The sequence below is a fragment of the Anastrepha obliqua genome, chromosome 3, assembly GCF_027943255.1.
Source record: "Anastrepha obliqua isolate idAnaObli1 chromosome 3, idAnaObli1_1.0, whole genome shotgun sequence".
Lineage (NCBI taxonomy): Eukaryota > Metazoa > Arthropoda > Insecta > Diptera > Tephritidae > Anastrepha > Anastrepha obliqua.
In genome coordinates this window covers 33,452,450-33,477,688 of record NC_072894.1, presented here as the reverse complement: position 1 = coordinate 33,477,688, position 25,239 = coordinate 33,452,450, and the positions used below count along the sequence as shown (strand labels likewise).

The window sequence follows — 25,239 nt, the reverse complement described above, 5'->3', positions numbered from 1 at the left end:
TCTACTTTTTTGCTTTAATTTGAAGAAATCGGCTGCCGAATCGCATCGAATGCTTGTGGAGGCCTATGGTGACAGTGCATTATCGGAAACAACTTGCAGAGACTGGTTTCGTCGGTTCAAAGACGGCCATTTTGACTTGAGTGACAAGAAGCGTGAAAATCGGCCCAGAAAAGTTGAGGACCATGAATTGCAGGCTCTTTTGGATGAGGACGATACCCAATCGCAAAAAATGCTTGCCGAGCAGTTAGGTGTCACTCAACCAGCCATTTCCATGCATTTACGTGCCATGGGAAAGGTCAAAAAAGTCGGTAAATGGGTACCCCATGAATTGAACGATAGACAGATGGAGCGACGCCAAAACACATGCGAAATCTTGCTGGCTAGGCATAAAAGAAAGTCGTTCCTGCATCTTGTGGTGACTAGCGATGAAAAGTGGATATACTTTGAGAATCCTAAACGAAAAAAATCATGGGTCGATCCCGGCCAACCATCAACTTCTTCATCAAGACCTAATCGCTTTGGACGCAAGACGATGCTGTGCGTTTGGTGGGATCAGCAGGGTATCGTTTACTATGAGCTGTTGAAACCTGGTGAAACTGTTAATTCTCATCGCTACCACCAACAACTCATCAAATTGCGCCGTGCTTTGCGTGAAAAAAGACCTCGTTATGAACAAAGACATGAGAAGCTGATTTTCCTCCACGACAACGCCCCATCGCACACGTCAAGAATGGTCCAAAACTACTTGGAGACAATCAATTGGGAGGTGCTACCTCATCCCGCTTATTCACCAGACCTGGCCCCTTCGGACTATCATCTGTTTTCATCGATGGGTCACGCGCTCGCCGAACAGCACTTCGATTCGTACGAAGACGTCCGGAAATGGCTTGATGAGTGGTTCGCCTCGAAAGATGAAGAATTCTTTTGGCGTGGTATACACAAATTGCCCGAGAGATGGGAAAAATGTATAGCTAGCGAGGGCAAAACTTTGAATAAATTATTTTTTTGCTTTCTATAAAAAAAAATGTTTTTTTTTTCTAAAAAACAGCGGATTTAAGCTTATACACCTGGTAAATGTTACAAAATCTTGGGCAAACGAATGTTTTCACCCATAGACCTAAGTAATTAGCTAGGATGGTTGAAGTAACAAGTAACACTAAAACGCTGTTTTATTACCATTATGAGACCTCCAACGGGCATATATCTGCAGCCAGCCGGAGTTGTTGAAGTAATGGAGAAGATTGATGGGATTTACGTTTGCGCACTATAGCTGGCTATCGAAGAAACGAGCACCCAAATCTACACATTTACAGCTTACATTTAAATACAGCTGCAAGTTAGGATATTGAATGGCAAGGAGTCCCCAGGACTCCCTGAGTATTGTACTGCGCCCAAAAAATGTTCGAAATAGCGCACGAAGAAATGGAGGTCCATCGGATCTGCACTTTCTCGAGAAATAAGTTGTGCAATTCCCCTTTAACAACATGACCGGAAGGAAACCTCCTTGCAAATTTGTGAGTAAATTTATTTCGCTCTAAGTTCCTATGTCTTGGAACACAAAACAGAGAAATTTAATATACACACCCAAAATATATGATATTTTCCTTACAGGAATTGACGAGAGCCTTGATCGTCAGAGCCTTGATCCCAGCTTGACTATCGGGAAAAAATGTGTACCTAACGTGAATAAGAAATGTAAGCTCCGAGGATACGATCCGTTTCCCGATAAGGAAAATCAAAAGACGACATTTCCAAGACGTTATAATTCTAATGGCTGTGCTCGTTGCTTGCTCAAAAGCTTATATCACTTTACATAGTATTATTGTGGTTTTTATTTAATTCTATAACAAGCATCGAAACTTTAGTGGAAAGTAGAACTTTATACAAATACAAATGCTCTTAGTTCCACTTAAATAAGTCCTCCTCATTCAACCAGTCAAGCGTTGTTCTCATTTTCCACTTGTCACTGAGTTGTGAAATGCAATCATCAGCAAAGAAAAAAATATGAAAAACTTTCGTAGCGATCCCTTTCTCTTGTACATTTCCACTGGCACTTATTGACTCATTTTCGAAATTTTTTTATACCCGCACGCATCTATGCACGGGTATTAAAATTTATTTCACATAACGGTTGTATGGAAGGAAAGCATAATTCATAAATTGATTCAAATAGGTATAGTCATACCTATGCCAAAAGACTCAAAATGATCAGAGGAGTCGTTTTACCAGATATGTCCATCTGACCTTGTCCGCGATGAACCAAGCAAAAAATTTAATTATTTCAGTGAGACTCCTCCACTACAGTAGACGGCTTTCTCTTCCCCAATTTTTTTCCCCCCCCCCAGGTAGTGGTCCATATTATGATATCAAAACGGCATGTAAGAGCTACTTTTAGTGTACCTGGGGTACTATTGCCATCTAACCTACCTACCTACCTATCTAGATTTGGAAGCACAGAGCGCGCCAGTTGTTTCTTTCTTGTGCTAATCGCTGCCATTTGGACACACCAAGTAAAGCCAAGTCATTTTCCACTTGATCTTTTCAACACAGAGGAGGATCTTTTCAACGCTCTGCTACCACCAGCTGTTACCGCATCGAATACTTTCAGAGCCGGAGCGTTTGTATCCATTCGGACGACATGCCACAGCCAACGAAACCGCTGGATCTTTATTCGTTGCGCTATGTCTATATCATCGTTAAGCTCATGCAGCTCATTGATAGTCACCATTACCAACGTACAAAGGTCCAACTCCCAAAAAACATGCGTGTATCTTAATAACGGCTTAAAAAAACTCTTTTAAATATTGTGCACGTAGTGCGGCCGCCATAGCCGAATGCGTTGGTGCGTGACTACCATTCGGAATTCAGAGAAAGAACGTCGGCTCAAATCTCGGTGAAAGATCAAAATTAAGAAAAAGTTTTTTCTAATAGCGGTCGCCCCTCGACAGGCAATGGCAAACCTCCGAGTGTATTTCTGTCATGAAAAAGCTGCTCATAAAAAAATATCTGCCGTTCCGAATCGGCTTGAAACTGTAGGTCCGTCCATTTGTGGAACAACATCAAACACCCAAAAAGGGTGTACGCGCTAATTATATACCTATATATATATATATATATTGCTTCCGACCTCTGTTAGACCTAACTTAAATATTATTGAGATCGAATAGAATCCACGCCTACTTTTTACATGTTAAAAATAAAATTTCGTTGCGTCCACCTGATGTTATAAGCCATAACTCGCATCGTCTATGATTTTTTTTTTTATTCCAAAATTAACAACCAGCAAAAATTAGATATTATTTAAATGTATGCGGATATAAGAAATTCGATCCGTACCGAATTTAGCACCTCCCTACTTGATGTTTTTCATGATGTTGCTGTTGCCATCGCCACAATTGCTTTTGTATGTTTGTTATACGGCTTTTGTGGTTTAAAAAGCCATTAAAAATGTAATTATGTTGATAAATACCTTTTTATTTTTCACAACTTCCTGCCTTTCCTCTTGCCAAACTTCCTCTCCCCCTAGCCACTTGCATTCTTTCACTAGCCGCGTACTCTAATGTCTATTCTTCCACTTTGTTGGCCACTTTGCCTTCTGGCCATCCTCAGCTATTTGTGGCATTTCTTCCAACTACTTACATTCCACTCCAATTCTTGCCGCTGCAATTTGCGGTTTATTTGTTGTTGTGGTGATGATGGCCACTTTCATGCCGACACTTGGCTCTTTGGATGCCACTAATTCAATAAAAGTTGCCTCTTAACTTGTACGTCCACTCTAAAGGGCCAAATGAAAAATATATTTCACAAATATTTGCAAATTTCAGTAGGGAATATTTGTCATCTGAATGAATTTGTTGTCTTGGAGGGCCAGTATTTTTTCGGGAAGTCATTGCTTGGGGACACAGGCTCGGTGATGTGGACTGCATTTCTTCGGTGCACTAAGGCATTTATGGAGTATGAAAATTTGCAAGTGCTAGTGAAGTGAAGGAGAATATTTATTTTCAGCGCATTTTAGCAACATAATTCCTAAGTGCACTCAAGTTATGTAGATTTTTGTATTGCCAGTGCAATATGCTGCATGAAACAGTTATGTAGCAGCAAAGTTATGTATGTATGAAGAAATAGAAAAAATAGAAAAATAAAGTATACAACTACAGATAAACTAACACGAAAATGTTATGTAAGACCTATGTACTTTTATGGAGTCGGAAAGGATACTCTTACTCTCTCTCTCTCTTTCTCTTGCAAAAACGAATCAGTGGAGTGTTATTGGGAATGGCTTCAGCATAATATGCAAGGCCTTAAACATTCTAAAGAGCTCATAGCATCCTATGGCAAAGTGAAATGAGCCTAAAGAAGAATAATCTTGGTATAATCTGGGCGAAACTCCATTCAAAGGTCGAACTTTCAGATGTTCTTTAGACAACAAATTAGACCGACTATATTACGGTAGAACTTTTCTAATAATAATAAAAGTAGCCCTAACTTTATTAGTGGCTGGGCACATTAGGCACAAAGGCAGACGCAGTATACCCACAGAAGAAAATCCTACTGGGTATCTGAAGAAGAAATAGAGGCAAAGGAAGACCAAAACTCCGATGGTTGAATGACGTTGATCGGTTTGCTGAGTTATTTGGTATGCGTTGTTGGTATACTCAAGCAATGGATAAATCGAATTGGAGACAAATGTTACCAAGAACCGGACCGGATTGTTGAGTTAACAATGATGATGATGAACTTCATCAATAAAATTAGAGCGGGCAACTTAAAATGATGCAAATGAAAACAAAAAACCAGAAACTAATGACCTTTCTTGGCTCCTTACCTTTTTAGATTCAAACATTGTAACGCTTAACCCAATTCGAAACAGTGCCTACATATAAATGTATAATACATCAACTGCATCTCACAGCAACTTACGAGACTTAGAGCTAAAATAAATATTCGAGTAATCCAATATAATTTTTTCATTCGGACATTCCTACGCTACAACTTCTTTCAGACTTATGAAAAACTCGATGTGTGCACCTTTTGGCTGTCCGACTTATAAATTATTATATAAAGACATATTACTTCAACAACATCAAGCTAATTGGAGGCATCTGCCGCCGTATGTGGTGTACTGAAGAAAAAATATAGGCCACAAAAAAGAGCCTAACTTTTAGGAGCATCTCTCTTACCAACAACGGCTATTTTGGACTAAGTAGGCAACTGAGTAATAAAGTCCTCTCTCGATGAACAAAAGTAACTCTCTACACGGCTCTCATCATGCACGTTCTAACGTCGGGTGCAGAAGCTTGGACAATTACAATACCCGATGAGGGGTCCCTGAGAGTGTTTTAGAGAAAGATTCTACGTATTATAATATTATTATTGAACCTTTACACGTTGGCGACGTCGAGTATCGTAGACGATGGAGCATTCAGCTGTATGAGCTTTACACCGACATAGACATAGGGGAAAGGATAAGGTTAAGGATCTAGCGACTTCGTTGACTGAGTCATATCCCCCGAATGAATACAAATGCTCCGGCTCTGAATGTTTTCGATTCGGTACCAGTTTGTGGTAACAGAGAAAGAGGAAGGCATCCTCTGCGTTGAAAATATCAGATGAAGAAGGACTTGATTTCACTTGGTGTGTCCAACTGGTACCGGTTAGCATGAGTAAGACCGACGACGCGCTTTCTTAAAGCCGTCCAAAATCGCGTAAGCGATAGATTGAATTTAAAAAACAAATACCTTATCTGAACTTTTTTTAAATATAGAGACGTAAGCAAAAATTTATAACTGCACCAGCTAGACAGCTGATTCTGCCAATTTCGCTGAGAGCGCTGTAGTGACAAGCGGAATGCAAAACCTTCAGTATTTTCTCAGCAGTGATATGTACGGATAAGGAAGTGGCTAATATAAAAGTCAGAAATTAAAACCACAATTCTTCACTTTACCAACAATTGAAGGCAGATAATTATCTTATCAGATTGGGTCTTAGAGGAACTAAAATTGGTCGGCGAATTTAATGTAGAACCAAATTTTTTGTGACGGCTTGCATTTTTGTCGCGGCCGCTATGTTAAAAAATTATGACGCAAAAAAATTCTTCTCCACAAGCTTGGTGGAGATATTTTAATTGCGGCATCATTAGCCTAACAGTGAGAGTAACAGAAGCATGATCACTCCCTTTGACATTGTGAATGGTGTACTGGTACTGTAACAGCTAATTACAAGCAATTTTGGTTTCGTCATTTCGTTCAGACATTTTGATGATGAAAACAATGTCGATAATATCACAGAAATAATGGAAGTTCACCGGCAGTTAGTAGTCGTAGAATCGCCCAGGAGCTAAAGATCGACCATAAAATAGTGGATTTCCTGATATTCTGAAAAATAATGGATTTCCTTTCACCAAAGTAATATTATAATTGGCGCTTACTCCCTTTATTGGGGCTTTGGGCGAGCTCTTCCTCCTATGTGTAGTGCGTGAGTTGATACCATATTTTTTCCATAAAAGGAGTGACGTGCAGTTTTAATTGCTTACAAAACCCTAAAACTATATTTTCTTTGCATTTTATATTATTTTCGTGTTAGTCTTTCACTTAAACAAGCCTTTATATATATCATAATTAATAGGTTACCATTGAGAACATGAAACTCAAACCAATTGTGGCACCCGATCTCTGCTTCTATCAGAATTTCACATGAAAACATATACATTTTTATGAAGAAGTTGTTTATATGCATTTTTTTATATTCTAATTTTTTTTTGTGGAGGTCATAATTGAATTATTAAAGTTGTTATCACGCAGTGATTTTATCGTCAATACTTTATTTCAACATCAGCTCTTAAAGCCCTCATAATTAGCAGTTTGGTCGCAGCAACTTTGGTAAATTGGACATATCTCGAACAATATGGAGCAGAATTTTGTAGTTAGATCTCAATCACTCATTCAAAATTCAAATTGTGAAAGCATTGCTACTGCCAGACTTGCAATTGGTATTTCTCGCTTGGCCCGCACTGTGCAATATTTTTTGCATTAATCAATCGAATGCCCGCAGACAATTTTAGTTTGGCTGATTAAGAGAAAAAACTCTTAATATAAAGCCTTTAAAAAAAATTTTTTTACTTTTTTTTTTAAATATTTTTTTATTTTTGATTATAATTTTTTTGAAAGAGCCCGTCAAAAAAAACTGTGATATTAAAAAAAAGAGTTAAAAAAAGAGGCGTAGTGCTCTAATATATTTAATTTAAATTTTATATAATTTACTTATTATCGTCCTTAAAATAAAACCTACAAAGCTCCACACGGATATTCCATTAAGATTCTCATATGCTGGCACTTGGCGCATATGTGTGAGTACCTTTTTTATATTATAAAATTCAATTCTGCGATAAATTGGTTTATTCGTGGAAGAAACTGAACTACTGAAAAAACTTTGAAACACATTTTGAAAATAGTTTTATGATTTTGAGATTTATTGAATGTTCAAAATTTTGCTACAGAGTTTTTTAAAGAGAAATTATTCGGCTCGTTTTAACATTTTTATTAACTATTTTAGAGTTTAAAAAAAAAAGATGATTTAAAAAACATGTTGCTAAAAAAATAAACTCTTTTGGTAAACTTTTTTGGAAATTTTTTTCAAAACCGTCAAATTTTTTTTTATTATTAACTGAGACTGTGCTCAGTGATCTTGGGAAGTTTCATAGTGCGATTGCCATAGCTTTCTTAAAATGACAAAAAACAAATATTTTTCCAAAAATTTTTAACAAATATATTTTTTTCTCAAAAAATGCTTGCTCTTACATTCTATCTTAGAAAATTTAACAAACAAATTGTAAAAATATTAAAAAGAACAGAAGATGTTTCACTTTAAAAAAATCTTTAGCAAAATTTCTTAAAAAAATTCAAAAAAATTTAGTTTACTTCTGCTACAAATAAACCAATTTAATGAAGAATTGATGGTAATACTCACAATCCTTAAATAACTTAGATTATGTTTTATCTTAAAAAATTCAACAAATAAATCACAAAAAAGTTTAAAAGAACACACGATGTTTCACTTTAAAAAACTCTATAGCAAAATTGTTAACATTGAATAAATCTCAAAATCATTACATTTAAAAAAATATATATATTACAGTTTACTTCTTCTACAAATAAACAAATAAACGGGTTAACATGGAATCGCTCAGCCGCGTTAATAAAGGGTGGTTAAGTTTCAAGGGCCGGTATTGATTTTGAACAAAATACCACTTCTTTAAGAAATTATTATCATTTCTCCTCATTGTGATAATACTGGTATAGTTCAATTACGTACGGTTTATTACGGTGCTGGTTTATCGACGTACACCTTTTCTTTCAAATAACTCAAAAGAAAGAAGTCTAACGGTGTCAAAGCACATGATCTTGGCGGCCAATTGACATCGCCGGGACGTGAGATTATTCGCCATCAAATTTTTCGCTCAATAGAGCCATTCTTTCGTTAGCTGTGTGACAAGTGGGACCGTCCTGTTGAAATCACATATCGTCCACATCCATATCTTCCAATTCGGGCCATAAAAAGTTCGTTATCATCTCACGATAGTGAACACTATTCATAGTAACTGCCTGACCGTCCTCATTTTGGAAAAAATACGACCCAATGATGCCGCCGGCCCAAAAACCGCACCAAACAGTCAATATTTGTGGTGCATTGGATTTTCGGCAATCACTCTTGGATTATCATTCGCTCAAATGCGGCAATTCATTCACTGTTGCCATTTCCTGCCACCATTCAGGTGGACGGCTCTTCAATCACACTATCGCGAACAGCAGCAATATTTTCTGCAGTACGAGCTGTAAGAGCATGCACTGGTTTTTCACATTTCCTACAGACCCGGTTTGCTCAAACTTTTGCACAATTTTTCCGATTGTACGCACATTTGGACGATGAAATTGACCGAAAAAGTCACGAAGTGCGCAATATGCATTTTGATTTGAACGCCCGATTTAATAATAAGCCTGAATAACTTTAACGCGCTGCTCGATTATGTATCTTTCCATCGTTCAAATTGAGTTAGTCTGAAATTGAAAAATGTTAAATGAAATGCAGAAGAAAATTTACCGTTTAGGTGTAGTTACCATTCAACATCGGCCCTTAAAGTGTACCCATCCTTTAAAATAAAATTATTTTTTTTTGTGGAAAGCTTTTTATGACCGGAACTGTAGCCTGCTGCCTTTGCCAAAGCAAAATTCTCTTAAGGGGTCCCGGTGGTCTAGAGCTCGAACATTTTTCAGGAATTTCTTTTTACATTAAAACAAAGAAAAACGATATTTAAATTTTTTAGGCTTTTACATAACATCTTTTACATATAAAAATAAAAAATTATTATTTTTTTAATATTACTAATTTTAAAAATAGCGCTGAAGTTAACCGTCCCGAAAACTTGGACCTCAATGGTGTTGTCTATTTTGGCTCTTCTATTTATCTGAAACACAAAAACCAAAAAAATTATTAATCTGTATGATTGTACAGGGTCCGGCACTTGAAGTGTAACCAACTAAAAAGGACATATATGTATTTAGTTTGGAAAATTACTTTTATTCAATTCAAAGTAAAAAATTTGTGAAAATAATACAAAATTAAGAATCAATTCACTTTTGCTCGATATGACCACCTTTTGCATTGACTATGGCCCTGAGACGGTCCAGAAACGAATCGCAAGCTGCCCGAATATGACTTGCAGGTTTGTAGGCTCACTCGCGGACAATGATTTTTTTCAGCGCCTTGAGACTGGACGGACTCGCGTCTGGTGAATTTGAGAGCCATTGTGTGCCCTTTATGAAGTTCGGAACGTTGTTTTTTACCATTCTTGATTCACCCGAGCTTTTTGAGACGGTGCCGAGTTCTGTTGAAACATCCATGGTCTGCCACCGATATGTTTGCCCGCCCCCTCGATGAAAGCGATTGGAGAGCGCCGATCTGCGTTTACAATGGCCCTAGCCATTACCTGTGGCGGGTGCCTCCTCCTGTTGGCCAATCGATTACTTAAATTCTCGTATGAACGGTCGGCCAAATCGTTTTGGGCGTTTAAGAATTGTTCAGTTTGAAAAATTTTCTCGTTAGAAAACACAATGTTCGGAAATTAACCACTTTCGGCCAAGCGAAGCAACTCCTTCGATCTCTCAAGTCTAACTTGTTGATGCTTTGGTGTAAGACCACGCGCCTTTTGAATCTTGTAAAGCTTCACTTTGAGATCATTTTTCGGTATGCGGCAGATGCTATGGTCAGATATTTTAAGTTCTTTCGCCATTTGATTGGCACTTCGACGGGGACTTCGCTCAAGTCGCGTCTTCACTTTTTAAACCATTTCACGTGACGTTGCAGTCTTTTGATGACTATCTCCATGACGTTTCGCGATGCTACCAGTATCATTATAATGAGTAATGGTGGGATAAACAAACACTTCATTTACTTTGAGGTGCTCGAGCTACGTTTGAAATCTATTACTGATTTTCTTTTTTCATCTATGCTTCCGCGCGCTTGTAAACAATATTCTGGACTGTCATTTAGCCAACTAACAGACATCTGATTCCCCGGCATCAGCTGCGCGAGCTGTCTGAAGTTGGTTACACTTCGAGTGCCGGGCTCTGTAGCTATGTTCCATACCAGAATAAAAAATAAATAAAAATTTGAGTCTAAAAATCGTTTTTTTTTTTAGTCTATACTAATATTATAAAGAGGAAGACTTTGTTTGTTTGTTTGGTTGTAATGAATAGGCTCAAAAACTACTGGACCGATTTTAAAAATTCTTTCCCCATTCGAAAGCTACATCATCCACGAGTAACATGGATTATATTTTATTTTGGAAATAGGGCTCGAGATATAGGTCAAAACGTGGCCCGGGTAACCTTCGGATGTGTATGTTCAATATGGATATCAAATTGAAGCTGTTGGTGAATGCTTTAGTACAGAGTACTTTTCATGCCGCTCCGTGATTGGGGTCTCGAGATATAGGTCAAAACGTGGACCCGGGTAACCTTTGGTTGTGTATGTGCAATATGGGTATCAAATGAAAGCTGTTGATAAGTGCTTTAATACGGGGTAATTTTCATACCTATTGTATTTCCATCCGCTCCGTGACTAGGGTCTCGAGATAGAGACCAAAACGTGGACCCTAGAATGTGTTTGTACAATATGGATATCAAAGGAAAGCTGTTGATAAGTGCTTTAATACGGGGTAATTTTCATACCTATTGATGACTAGGGTCTCGAAATATATGCCAAAACGTGGACCCGCCGTGTCTTTGCACCGGATTAAACCAAACTTATGCACATTGTTAAGTAAGTATTGAAAATGGGTTTCGTAAAATTTGGTTGTAATTCGGAACTCCGGCAACGCGTACAGCGTTCTTTTGAACCAGCCATAATGCCGTTTACTTTTTTAACGCTTGGGGCGGAACTGAACTGTCAAATTGAAAGTGTGAGTTACAATGTGTCAATATTTCTTTCTGATTTGGACGCCATAAGGAGAAGACGTAAGTGCAAAGTGTAAACATTTTTTGTGAATTTTTTTGGAGTGGATTTTGGAACAGTGAATAATTTCTTACGAAATTTGAGAATTTAATGTGAAATCCGAATGTTCAAATGAAATTATGTGTTTTTTTTTGAAAAATATAAATGGATAATGGTTATAAAAGCTCCAATGCTTAATAAAACATATAAATTGAAACGAAAAATTCATGGATGATCAGGAAAAAAGACGATTGTTTCTTAGTTATTCATTTGCGATGATTTGAAATTTAAAAACAATCTTTTTTTTCCTGATTTTCAATTTATATTTTATATTTACTCAAAAACAAATAGAAAAACAAAAAATATTGTTTATGCCAAAGCGCTTGAATAAAGAATAAAGAAATAAATAATATGAAAGCCATATATTTTTTGTTCTAAACCATATCTATTCTATTTTAGTATGCCCAGCGAAGGGGGCCGGGTTTGCTAGTTTTTTAATAAAAAAAACGAAGTAATTGAAACAATAATAGGATTCTATTGATGTTGTGAACAGGATATTAGAATTTCAGGCGATTCGTTTGAATAGTTTGTTTTTTAAAATACCAGGCCGAAAAAAGTCGTTTTGAGTTTAAAGTTTGAGATACAGGAGCGCACGGACCACTCTCTTACCTAGTTAGTGAGCTGTAGAAACTATGAAAATTTCGCAGTATATTCTTAAGATTCTATACTTTCGAGATATCGAAAAAAACAAAAAAACGATATTTTGAAATTTCTAGACCACCGGGTCTCCTTAATTGTAAAATGTGTAGTAATTATATTTATTAAAAATAAATAAATAAATAATTGACGTGTACACTTCTATCAGGTATTTGGTCGAGCTCCTCCTCCTATTTATGGCGTTCATCTTGATGTTGTTCCACAAATGGAGGGGCAAATGTTTTTTATGAGGAGATTTTTTATGCCAGAAATACCTCGCCTAACGAGGTGCAACAGCTATTAGAAAAACTTTTTCCTCATTTTCGGTTCATGCACGGAGATTCGAGCCTTCAAATACCTTAAATAAATTTAACATTTGCTATTACTAATACAAATTTTCTTAGCTTACTTCCCACTCAACTTTCTTGATTGAGTGCATCTACTTAACTATTACGTGGCAATAATAGAATTTTATTTCTACTCGAAGGAGTTGCCTTTCAAGCAAAAGCAATGGCTGAAACTGAAAACGTTGGCCATTTAGGCCGCATTGATTTCCCATTAAAATGATAAAATCTTGCAAAACGGCGACACCATTTAAAATATGACATAAAAAATTACACGAAAAAAAACGCAACTGTCTCAATGCACAGTTCATATCTACTAACTACACGCAAAACAACCCTTCGAAGAGGGAATTATGTCAATGTAGGTGTGTGTGTGTAGGTGTTTGTAAAAATTGAAAATTAATGACTCTTAAAAAAACGAAAAAAAGCAAAAGGTGAGACCAAAAAATTTGCATGAATTATAGCTACCCAAATCGACAGCACTCCACTACCTAAAGAGCAGATAAGGAAAAGGGTGCAATAAAGTAATGAATATAGTAAGGAAAATAGAGGGCCATTGGCTTGGTGAACACCTTCGATGATACGACCGAATGAGACTTCGAATTAAATGGATGTACAAAAATTCAATTACAATAAGTTTATAAATCAATTTGAATTTCACGAACAAATTTCTTTATTGGAAATTGAAAACCATTCACTTGGAAATCAAATCGCACATTTTTGACAACGACAACGAAATGTTGCATCAAAGCGAACCCAATTGCATTTGGCAGAGATGGGCCAGGAGTCAAAGGAGATTCATATTGCACGGATGAAAAATGCTCCTTGCGCAATCCCACTTTCCCATTCTCTTTTGCACGCCGCCTTTGTGCCCGTGAGTAGTGTTGCATTACACATTTTTATGAGCACTTCGTGCAACTAGGTATGTATGGTATATTGGAATGTCTTTATGACGCCTGCCACTGCCACTTACGAATGAACGACATGCTGCTTCTACATCTTGCTTCCGGCTTGCTTTCTTAAGCATGTGCGTGAGTACGTTGCTGTGTGTGTGTGTGTGTACTTTTTGAATCTTTTGACTTCTCTGTATGCTTAGCACGTTGCTGGCAATGTCCGATTTTTAAGTTGTTGCAGCAGGAATCACGTAGCCAAGTTTGCTCTCTTTGCTTTTGCCACATTGGAAGGGTAAATAATGTCGATGATTTGAGTTGAGATTTTCGCACGAACTAGAGAATACGAATGCGGAATTGCATTATCTGGCAAGTGCATTACTGACACAGTGGGATGATATGCAATTGGTGGATAGCAAAGTTGAATGGTCCATCAACAAAGGCATCGATTGCATTGCATTGCTTGATACGGTCCCATATAAAATATTAGTAGTGCCTCTTAGACGAGCTGAAACCCAGAAAATCCACCAGAAAATGGGCGATTTGGGGGTTTGCAATAAGTGAGGATGAATTTTGACAAGCTAAGGTAGCATCGGCCACCGTAGCTGAATGGATTGCTGCGTAACTACCATTCGGAATTCAGAGAGAACATAGGTTCGAATTTCGATGAAAGATCAAAATGATCAATGGCAAACCTCTGAGTGTATTTCTGCCATGAAAATGCTCCTCATAAAAAATATCTGCCATTCGGAGTCGGCTTGAAACTGTAAGTCCCTCCATTTGTGGAACGACATCAAGACGCTGGCCACAAATAGGGGGAGAAGCTCGGCCAAACACCCAAAATGTCACTTGCTTATTATTTGGTGACTGATTAAAAATCACTAGGTTTCAGGCTGATAAATCTATAAAATTTTGTTGATGAAAAAGTTGTCAGCGTTGCAGCCAAAGTCGATTTCACTCTCGAACTCTTTAATCCACAATATAAAATTAGCCATCGAGATTATGCGTTTTGAACTTTTTTGTGCGGTTTTCTGAAATCGCAGGTCTACACCATTTAGATGCAATCGACCGATGCCCTAGATCATTGCTCAAATTCAGGCAATTATTGAAAATAGAACCGTGCCAATGTCCAAAGCCGGAACGGACACATGATGGCATGCATGGGTCTTTCAAATTAAATAGAAATAGTTTCGTTATTACCTCACGCACAGTTCAACAAATACTACAGTCTTATTCTTTCGAAGTGATTTCATTGCGGACTCAACCACTGATGAGCGAGGCTTTTAGTCTCTGAGTCGTCGATATGATATTTACGCTCAAGAGTTCTTCCAACTTGTGTTTATTAACTCTGCGAATGTCGAAATCTGTGATAACTACCGCATACTGGTTGGCAAGTTTGTCGCAATGAGCATTTGTTGATTTTTTGACGACCTGAAAGGGTACATTTACTCTAATATAATTTTAAGTAGCAGACAATTTAATTTATTCCAGAATCAGCATTTAAAAGGTTAGCCTTGAACTACTTAGAATTAGTACTGAAATGAATAGCGAGTAGTCGGAAGACAACGACGAATAAACAATACCATAACCATCTAAGAGTCCCTTAATTCCCGTTCTGTTGCTCACAACCCGATGAGGTGACGCTTCTCCACATTATAATAATTGGCGCGTACACTTCTGTTCGGTGTTTGGCCGAGCTCCTCCTCCTATTTATGGTGCACGTGTTAATGTTATACAACAAATGGAGCGACCTACAGTTTTAAACCAACACCGAAGGGCAAATGGTTTTTATAAGGAGCTTTTTCATGGCGCAAATACACTCGGATTGGCTGCCGAGCGGCGACCACTATTAGAAAAAACTGTTTCATGCACGGAAATTCGAAGTTTCGCACTCCCGAATGGTAGATAGATAGATACATATATGAATGACGTTTCCATTTCGACCTCATGGCCTTTTGTGCCCTTTACTCATCACAGTAACTCATCCAAGCCCAGTTCCCTTATTAAACTCTGGATAGAACAGGGTTGGATTGAGCCTATGTGCTTTTCCACTGGCTGCAATTGGTGAAAAAATGTCTACCTTCTCCGCGCTATAGCGCTGCATTCCAGGAGAAGGTGCATTGGAATCCCCTGGGATTGGTCGGCAAGAATGCGTAGACCAAATGATAGTCACGCACCAACCCATTCGGCTACGATGGCAAATTATCAGCAGTCATTGACAGGCTGAGCTGTCTAGGCTTTAAACGGGCATAAACATATTGCGACGCTTTTAGATGAGGGGCTTTGTTCTTCAGCCCCAAAGCTATGATGCTGCTGGTCATGTCAGAGGCACAGGAAGGAGCAAATACTGCAGGAGCAGTACTGCAAATATTAAGTAGAAAACAAACTGGCTTCACTAATTACGTCCATTAGGAAAAGAAAGAAGAAATGGTTGCTGCACATTTCTGAAATCACCTAAAAACGCTTAGATGGTTACAATGCCAATCTGTGTATATACTTTTGTATTTTTGAACACTGTACCACACACAATCATCTAATGTACCGCCGGAGTGCTTAACCCATTTGTAGATGGTTTACCAGAATGGCTAAAAGGATTTGCGAATATTTTTATTTTACTTCTCCTAGGGCAATAGCAATTTTATGATTTGTTTATAGCTGATTGCATGGCTGGTTTGTTGAATCAAAAGATAAAGTCGAGAGCAGAATTTTTTACTTAAGATGTTTTCTTTTTATTTGCTAACGAACAAAAAAAGCAATTCATTTAGTGTAGATAATAATAAGTGGCTAATAATGACATGGTAAGAAGTGCAATGGTAGTGACATAATAAATGCTTTGGAAATATAAACAAAAAAATTAAAACAAAACGAGTTACAGTCTCACTCAACAGTTCCGCTTTCAACAACGATCGCAACACCACATTTTGCTTCCACAAAGCCTACTTCATAGATGACCTAAAATCCCCAGTGGGTGCCAAAGCCATCGAAACTGATGTGCGACACCATCTCAGCGGGCGAATAGTGCACAGTCTGGCTGGAGCCGTAGGCAGCAACACTGGGCGAATTATGAGTGTAGGTGCTAGCAGCAGGTCCATGATTGTAGGTGGTGGTGGCCACAGGAGCTTCGTGATGGTGAACGACAGCTGGGGTAGCATAGCTGATAGTTTTGGCCACAGGTACTGCATGGTGATACACTTTAGCTGGTGCAGCATAAGTTACGGTTTTTGCCACTGGAGCAGCATGCGTGTAAACAGCAGCGGTCGGCTCCGGCTCGGGATATTCATATACAGCAGGTGTGGTCTCATGATGTTCATACACCGTCTCCGAAGGTACACTCACCAAACTTTTGGTCACAGCCGGTGCAGCATAGGCGACACTCTTGGTCACAGCTGGTGAGTATACGTTGTTGCTGATGCGGGTATCCGCTTTATATGCGCTCGAGTAGGGGGTATCAATATTCTTCGAGTAATGGGAGACAGTACCATCGAAGGAGCGCACAACATTCTGGTGTGTCGAAGCAACAGCATCAACGGCAGGATTGGCGACATGTGCATAGTGGATGGGAGGCAAAACACCAGCGCTAGCGACAGCTAAAAGAGCAGAGAGTACAATGAATTTGAAAGCCATTTTCAAAGTTGAAGTTGATTGTGGTCCTTTAGCAATTTGTTTAAATAAATAATACAAATAATTTGTTGCTCCGTGTGGGCAAGTGATGTGAAGCTGAAATGGGAACTGATGCTATTACAAGTGCGCATAAAGCGTTTTATAGTGATAGCGGTAAAATTGCAACTTCAGATTTTTTTTTTCGTACGCGTATAGCAAAATTAGCTGACTTTGACTTTGATGCGAAACTTTTTCACCCCTTTGTATTTGATTGGTCATATACATATGTATGTATGTGTACGTATGCATATACATATATGGCACGCTTCATAATCGAGGTATATTTCGCTCAATGTTACATATTAGTGGAATGAAAGAAACCGCAATTAAGAAATCTTTCATTGCTTTGTGTGTTTATTACGCTCATTGAAGTATTTCATTCATTTTTGTTGCTGTGCTATACCAGTTTGTGCAAGTAGTTGTCATTTGTACCAACGCATGAGTGGCAGCGGCATTAATAATCAATTTCGCCGCCTACAAATCTGAACACACCTCGATCACGGCCACTCACGATCGGTCAATTTGGCCTACTGACCGGCAAAGCCTGTTAAAAATGCCACTAAACCAAAGCGAGCTTGCAAAGTAACCAAGAGCAAATGGAATTAAAAAAAGTTCGACTCTCGTTTTGATTTTGCGGGTAGCCTTATTTTTTCATGAGGCGTTTTCTACTTTTCTAGTTGTCTGCTGCGCTACGGATTGAACGATTAGTTCGCTGCACTGCAAAGGGTATTTTTAACATCATTATTTTTACATATTATATAACGCCGCAGGGTACTACAATTTTGTTCACATAACGGCTTTAGATAACACCATTGAGGAATGGAGTTAGATATGATATTTATTTATTTATTTTTATAAGAATTTACAATCTTATAGCCCAGACAGGTGGTGGCCTTAATCGGGATTAACGACTTAATTCGGAATTACCTCAGAAATTAAGTGCAACTAATGCGGATTGACAACTAGACTTATTTCTAATAATTTAATTATATTAGAGGAATTTGCGATGGCAACATTGACGAAAGTGTCTGTTAGTCATCTTTTGTGAATGAAGAATAACAAAACTTTTAAAGAGAAGAACAAGAAAGACTCGATGCAATACTATTAAGTTGGCGAATAAGTTCATAGCGTTTTTACATTTTCTTTTATTTTACAGGGATCTGTGTGCTGTAAGGCAATCAATTCAATAGAACTCTTTCTGCTCTATGAAACCATGTTAATTGTATTTTTGAGTTATTTAATTTTTTATAAGTTTCGAGGCTTAGAAATGGAATACACAGGAGACAAAAATCAACATTTTCGACACCTGCTCTTCTTTGCTTTTCACCGAGGTCAAAAAGCTGCCGAGGAAGCCCAGAATATTTGCGACGTGAAGACATGAAGGAGATGTCATAGATGAGTCTACAGCATGTAAATGGTTTGAAAAGTTTAAAAATGGCGACTTAGAAGGGGATGACAAGTCCACCAGCGGAAGACCTTCTGAATTCGATGAAGAACATCTCAAATCCCGTTTGAAGAAGAACGGTCGCCAAACCAATAGTGGATTGGTGGAAAAAATGAACCGCGATTATAACACGATTGTTAATCACCTTCAATCAATGGAAGTCTTCGAAAAATTGGGAGCCTGGGTGTCTCACGAGCTGAACGAAAAAACAAAACCAAATCGTTTTCAAATGGCACCTCAGCTTCTTGCCCGCCATCGCGCAACATACGGTCATGCACAGCGCTTTTTGTACCGAATCGTCACGTGAGATGAGAAATGGTGCCTATACGAGTACATCAATAAGAAGCAAAGAAAGTAGTTGGTGGCTGCAGGGAATACGCCAAAGCCGTGAGTCAAGACGGATTTTCAAGCAAATAAGATCATGATGAGTGTTTGGTGGGGTTGAGAGGGCATAGTTCACTGGGAAATGCTTGACAAGAATGTCAACAAAGAGCTCTACATTGTCCAGCTACACCACGTGAATGAAGCTATTCGACTGAAAAAACCTGAGTCCAAGAGCTCGAATTGCACCGACTGATTACCATCTTTTCCGCTCGCTTTCAACCATATGAAGGGCGTTATCTTCGATAACAAAGAGGTCTTTAAAAACTGGCTCAACAAATTGGTCGAAAGGTGGGAAGATGTTGTAAACAGCAACGGCGGATATATATTTGACTAACTTATTGATTTAATTATTGTTTTTTTTTTTTAATCTTCGATAAAAACGCTACGAACTTATTCCCCAACCTAATACATAATTTTTTCAGTATTCATTGACATTTCATCATGGAAAGACTTACGCCTCAACGACGGTTACAAATCGTACAAATGCATTACAAAAATCGACGCTCTGTAAAAGGTGTTCATTGCGCATTCAGGCCAACTTCCATTGAGGGCAACCGTTTGGTGAGGCCTATAGGCGAGAAGAATCATCGACCCATATTTCTTCAAAGACGAGACTGGCGCCAATGTAACAGTGGATGGTGAACGTTATCGCGCCATCATAAACGACTTTATAATGCCGGGAATAGAAACCCGTAAATCTCCACAATATTTGGTTAAAACAAGAAAAGTTTCGCCTTCAGGTTCGAAATTACATTAATTGTTTTGATATTTCGGAGCGGTTTGAAAAATTGCAATTTAAAATTTTTTTTATACTAAGCATGCAATCGCTTGGAAATGGATTGGCGGGTAACTCCTAATACTGAAGCAAGCTCTTCTTGCATTTGACACGGATCCTCATTGAGCAATGCCTCCAATTCAGCGTCTTCGAAGGCGTTTGGCCTTCCTTCACGCGAACGGTCGTCAACATTAAAATCACCGTCTTTGAAGAGACGGAACAAATCACGACACGTTGTTTCACTTAAAACAGCATTTCCATAAACTTTTTGTAGCTCTCGATGCGCTTCAGCTGCCGTTTTTTTCGAATGAAACAGAAAAATCAACACTTCCCGCAAATGGCGATTATTCAGCACAAAATCCGACATTTTCACAAAACCAAAAGTATATGAATCTGATTTGTTTCAACAAATACCAAATACGCGTACTAGTGATAGCTTCTAAGTAAAGAAAGACTTAGGATACACCTACGAATTTCTTCTTTTTTTTTGCTGAGGTTGTTGGGTATTTTCTTCCATTAAAAAAAATCTTTAATCTTACAGTCGAGGGTTTAATGACCTTCGAATATTTAGTGCAGTTCACTTAAATTCCTTTCAGTAATATTTTAAGGTAGAAAACTGTAAGCATAATGCTTTCTTCTTCAACACATTCAATATAATGGTTCAATCTCATACTCCTAAATTTTACGCCACGCTACCCACAAATAATACAATAACAATGTCGAAAGCTAAATTGTATTCCATGGAAAGTATACGAGGATAATAATAGTAACTTCATATATGATGTATGTATATGTATGTGTTTATATACCAGCAGGAAAATCGTAGGAAATAGCTGTGAAAATATCTAGTCCATAACTCGATCCAATTAGGCAAATTCCCAGGAGAGCGAGTACTAAGTATTCAGTAACTCTGACTAAAATTTTCCAGGAAATATTTCATACAAAAGAAAAAAATGTTCAGGAGGTAAATGGTACCACTCTAACACTCCCTAAGAAACACTAAAGCGCCGTTTTGATTAGAGCAGATGTAAAAATAAAAAAAAATACCAGTCTAACGGTTAGACGGGATAGAAGTGAAACCCTCCGTAAGACAAACTAAGAGAGAATACGACGAAAGCAGCATTAGGAGCGGGATAATTATAGGTTCATTATAATATTGCTCTAAAGTTCATATTTTATTTTCTTCATTTTATTTTATTCATCTTCAATGTTTTCAATTTCAACAAATGATACGAGTGGCTTATGATAGCTAAAATATGATACAAATGCTTTGGTTTCGATGTTGTCAAAAAAAATACCCAAACGGACCGAAGAAACAGACTTACAAATTTCTTCCATTTTCGTCCACTTGTATTCATATAAAAATTTATGTCCTTCCCACCAAAGCTAAATGTATTAGTATATTTCTTCTTGTATTTATTCAATAATTTGGGCCGAAATCCCGGCGGTACTGCAATACCGGGCCAACCCGTGGCAGAGGTGGAGCAAGCGCCTAAAACACTCCGCCCATTTCCAAAAACCAGTTTAACATTTGTTGTCCTCCGACGGAGGATATATCAGATGTTAAGCTGACAAGAACAGATACCACACTACCTAGTCAATAGATTTTCTAATAAACCTTTTGAGAATTACACGCTCACAAAAATTATTTATATCAACATATAATATAACGCTTCGTAACTAAATAACTTTTAGGCCAGCGACGACAGCATGGCGCGGTAGCCGAGCGACTAGCAATGTGAGCTTCCGATCCAAAATCCTTGGTTCGAATCACAAGAAAAAATAAAAGTTATTTTTATTTAGTTCGTCGCTACGTTTATATCAACATATATTAATATAACGCTTCGTAGCCAAGAGGGTCGCTTTTTCGTTTCACTTTTCCTCAAATCACTCCCAACGATTCTAAAGAAGTTTTCACTTCAAAATGCCGTGTGTCAGTTATTTGAAAGTTAAAGTCTGTGTTTTTTAGGTGGGGCAAAGTATCACTTTTGCATATTCATGCGGCAAATCGGTAGAGGGAATCGCATGATCGGGTAATGGATGCTGGTAAAGGGGACAAGAATGAAAGCTGAAAGTTTGCGTGAGAATTTTAAAATTTTCGCCCTTGTGTACCTTCTTATTGTAAATTTACATAGGAAACTAAGAGATGCTTATTTCTATAGAGAAAACTACGCGTAACATTTTTATCAAATAGTTTACTCCCCACTAGATGGGACTTTTTGCATCTCTTTTGTGCGGACGGGCCTAAACTACTCCTACAAAAGAGATATGGCGATGATGATTAATTGCTGTCACACTGCCAATGGGCTTTTAGTGCCAGAAAAAATTGATTTCGGTTTTAAGCTTTTGCCTTAACCTATGCCCATGTTAGGTTTTCGTCTATACGAGCGAGGTAATCCATGTATGTCGCTACATCGCCATGAGCCTCTTGGGCATCCTGTGTTTCGTGCTCTCTGTATATTCCATTTTAAAGCTACAGTCTAAAGCTCTACTGACTTTATGCTATGGTTTGCGCAGAATATGCCCTATACAGCTATCTGTCTGTGAGACTTTGCTTTGTTACACTGTGTCCAGGTCTACCTTTTTTCCGTAGTACGTCCTCGTTGCATCTCGTTACCGCGTTCCAGCTGTCATCGCAGTCGAGCATTTTGCTGACTGTGTTGCTCGGCGCGATGTCGCTAATCCGCTTCCTCAGAGCAGCGCGTTCCGCAAACCATCTGTCACAACTGCAAAACGTGTGTTCAGCCTCGTCGCTCGGCGCTTCGGAGTATATGCACTTGGGATCGCTTAGCTTGCCCATGTGCTATAGGCATCTCCGGCAATATCCGTGGACTGAGAAGAACTGAGTTCAGAAGTAGTTCACTTGTCCGAAGTTCATTTGGACCCAACTGCCTATTGATTTAATGAGTTTCGACGTCCAGACCAGACTAGGTAGCACTTGATTCGATCAATGTGGAGTGTATTATCCCGGCATACGTTTCACTTGTGCGGTCCTATTAAGATGGAGTTCACAAGCTCCCTCGAAGAGGGGAACGAGTTGTAGCTTTCGAAGGAAAACACCTTGAATAAAATATATTGAATTTTTTTTAAATAAAGCCTCAAAGTTAGGAAAAAATGCTTTATATAAGAATATACTAGCATGTCTAATGGTATTAAATTAAATGAGAAGTAAAAAATATTTACTGCATTTTTATGGCCACTGAAAAATGTCCATCTATGGTAAATATGTACTATTTTGAGTTCAATAAAATGTTTGCAAAAAACTTATATTACCAATTTCATTTCCTTATACGAATATTTTCCTGTTGGGTAACTACCCATACGATTTCGAAACGCTTTATATTGCAATCGAATGCGACTACCCAATTCTCGCATCAAATTAAATCAAGCGCAGTAATGGAATCGCAGTTATGTTCCCGCATGGACAATAAAACAAAACTCCATCCCATTCATAGAATAGTGGAAGACAAATGCTCAAATAAACACACACACACATATACAGTAGGAGGAAATATAATATAATGGAAAAAATACACAAACACTGAAACTCCCGTTATATCGTATATGTTGTCCACACTTAATTGGCTGTGGGTGGTGGGAGGGCTTCAGATCGAAATAAATGAATCAAAAATTGACTTTTTTGAAGCAAAGATAAGGAATTACCGAAGAACTTAAACTTATTTAAGCACAAATGCATGTATACTTAGATTAAATTTAAGGTTGACCAAACGCGGTGCAATTGAAATTAGAACCATTTATGAGCTGGCGTACTGTACGTACGTAACCTTGTACTTTAAGTGCAATAAACCAGAATGTTGCATACGAGTATAAAAGGAGGTGAAAATTCAGTGAATGGCTTAGTGAAATTGTGATTCGCGAGATTTAAACTAAATAAAGAAATAAAATCGAAGTGCCGCGTATTAAATTGTGAAAACACAATTTCTTGTGTTTGGTTGTTTCCATTGCTTTCGCCTGCCCTTCCTCTTCACAAACAAGTAACTCCCCTTTCTTTTGGTTGTTTATTCATGAAGTTAGGATGTTAGTTGGCGGACTATCCCTAGCGAAGGACATTTACAAAGAATGTGCTCAAGACTAGTTCTCTGAAAGGTGCCCACTGCTGCTGCAACGGAAGTTAAATGGTAAACCTGCTTTTCTGCATGTAAGCCTATCATCTAATAACCGGCTGGGAGTGGAAGGCCATGGAGTCCCCAGCACTTAACGAGTACCCCCCCCCCCCCCCCCCTCTATTTTGCTGCCACATTGTTTTCGCAATAGCACGTGAAAGTATGGAGCTCCATATTTTCTGCGCTTTCCTGAGAAATAAATTATGTAATCTCCCTTTAACAACAGTCAGAGAATGTCGATGACCGGGTAGGAGGTCTCCTTGCTGGCGAGTTCATCAGCAATTTCATTTCCCTCTAAACTCATGTTAGAGGAATATTGACTGACCAAAAATGCTTCTTGCACTTTGGCAGTGATGAAAATAACGTAAAATTCGTTGAAAAGTAAGTGTCTCAAATGCATCCAAACTGTATAGATGGGTGTGTGCACTCGGCAGGCTCAGACTCAAGATACTCGTTGCAGCAGCGCCACAAGGTCTATGGTTGCCTAAGGAAATCCTGGCTTCGCTAACACTATGGGCACATTCGGTCTCAGCCAACCAACCAAACTCGTACAGGCTTAACAGGAATTCAGGTCGACAATAACTTTTCCTGGTATAGCAGACACAGGCACAAGCAGGTACTGAAGCCTCCTACTTTGGATTCAATAGTAAATTGGAAAGCAGTATGCTTTAATAGAGAAGTGATATATTTCCAATGACGGACCCATGTTGTTTTCAATGGAATCTATGACAAATAATCAGTCCTATCAAGTTTTAAAGACAAATTTTATCAACGATAGTGGTAAGTTTTTTGCTATATCAGCAGCCACCGCAGACAAACGAGTCGGTGTGTGATTACGGAAAGTGCACAGTTTCGAATCTCCCTGTATGAAACAGCAAAATGATAGAAAAAGTTGCTTCTAATACTCTTCGTCCTTCGACAAGCAATGACAAACCTCCGTGTGTATCTCGCCATGAAAAAGCTCCTCATAAAGAACCATTTGCCATTCGGAGTCGGTTTAAAACTGTAGGTCCCTCCATTTGTGGAACAACATCAAGACGCACACCATAAATAGGAGGAGGAACGCAATCAAATACCCAATATATGGGTATTTTGCTGTTTCATGTTTTCCTGATAACTGGCGTGAATTTTCTTCATCATTCCATCTTTCGAACTCTGATAACGTGCTTCTTTTTCTATGTCGCTATAAGCTGCAATATCCTAGAAAGTGATTCATTTTAAGTTCAGCTGATTTCATTTATTTAATCTATGGTTACAAAGCTGCACAGACTAGAGGTACAAAATAACTTAAAGATAGCACTTAAAAGTAATTTGGCTCCAGCTTAAATAAAGATCAAAATCGAGATATATTATATTAATTATGAGAGCTAGTAATAGGTGCATATCTGAAAAAATTTTAACAACCAAGGAAAGTGGAGGCGCAATACCTTTAGGA

At 38.2% G+C, this 25,239-nt stretch overlaps 1 protein-coding gene and 1 non-coding gene across 2 annotated transcripts; both read right to left on the bottom strand.

Moving 5' to 3' along the window:
* Positions 1-16,369: 16,369 nt before the first annotated feature.
* On the bottom strand, positions 16,370-17,041 carry LOC129242662 (pupal cuticle protein C1B-like). Its single transcript, XM_054879441.1, has one exon. The coding sequence runs from the start codon at positions 17,039-17,041 to the stop codon at positions 16,370-16,372; it is 672 nt and encodes a 223-aa protein (XP_054735416.1).
* A 4,062-nt stretch (positions 17,042-21,103) lies between these two features.
* On the bottom strand, positions 21,104-21,297 carry LOC129243325 (U2 spliceosomal RNA). The gene has a single exon (XR_008582296.1). It is a non-coding gene; the product is annotated as a U2 spliceosomal RNA (small nuclear RNA).
* Positions 21,298-25,239: the final 3,942 nt, after the last annotated feature.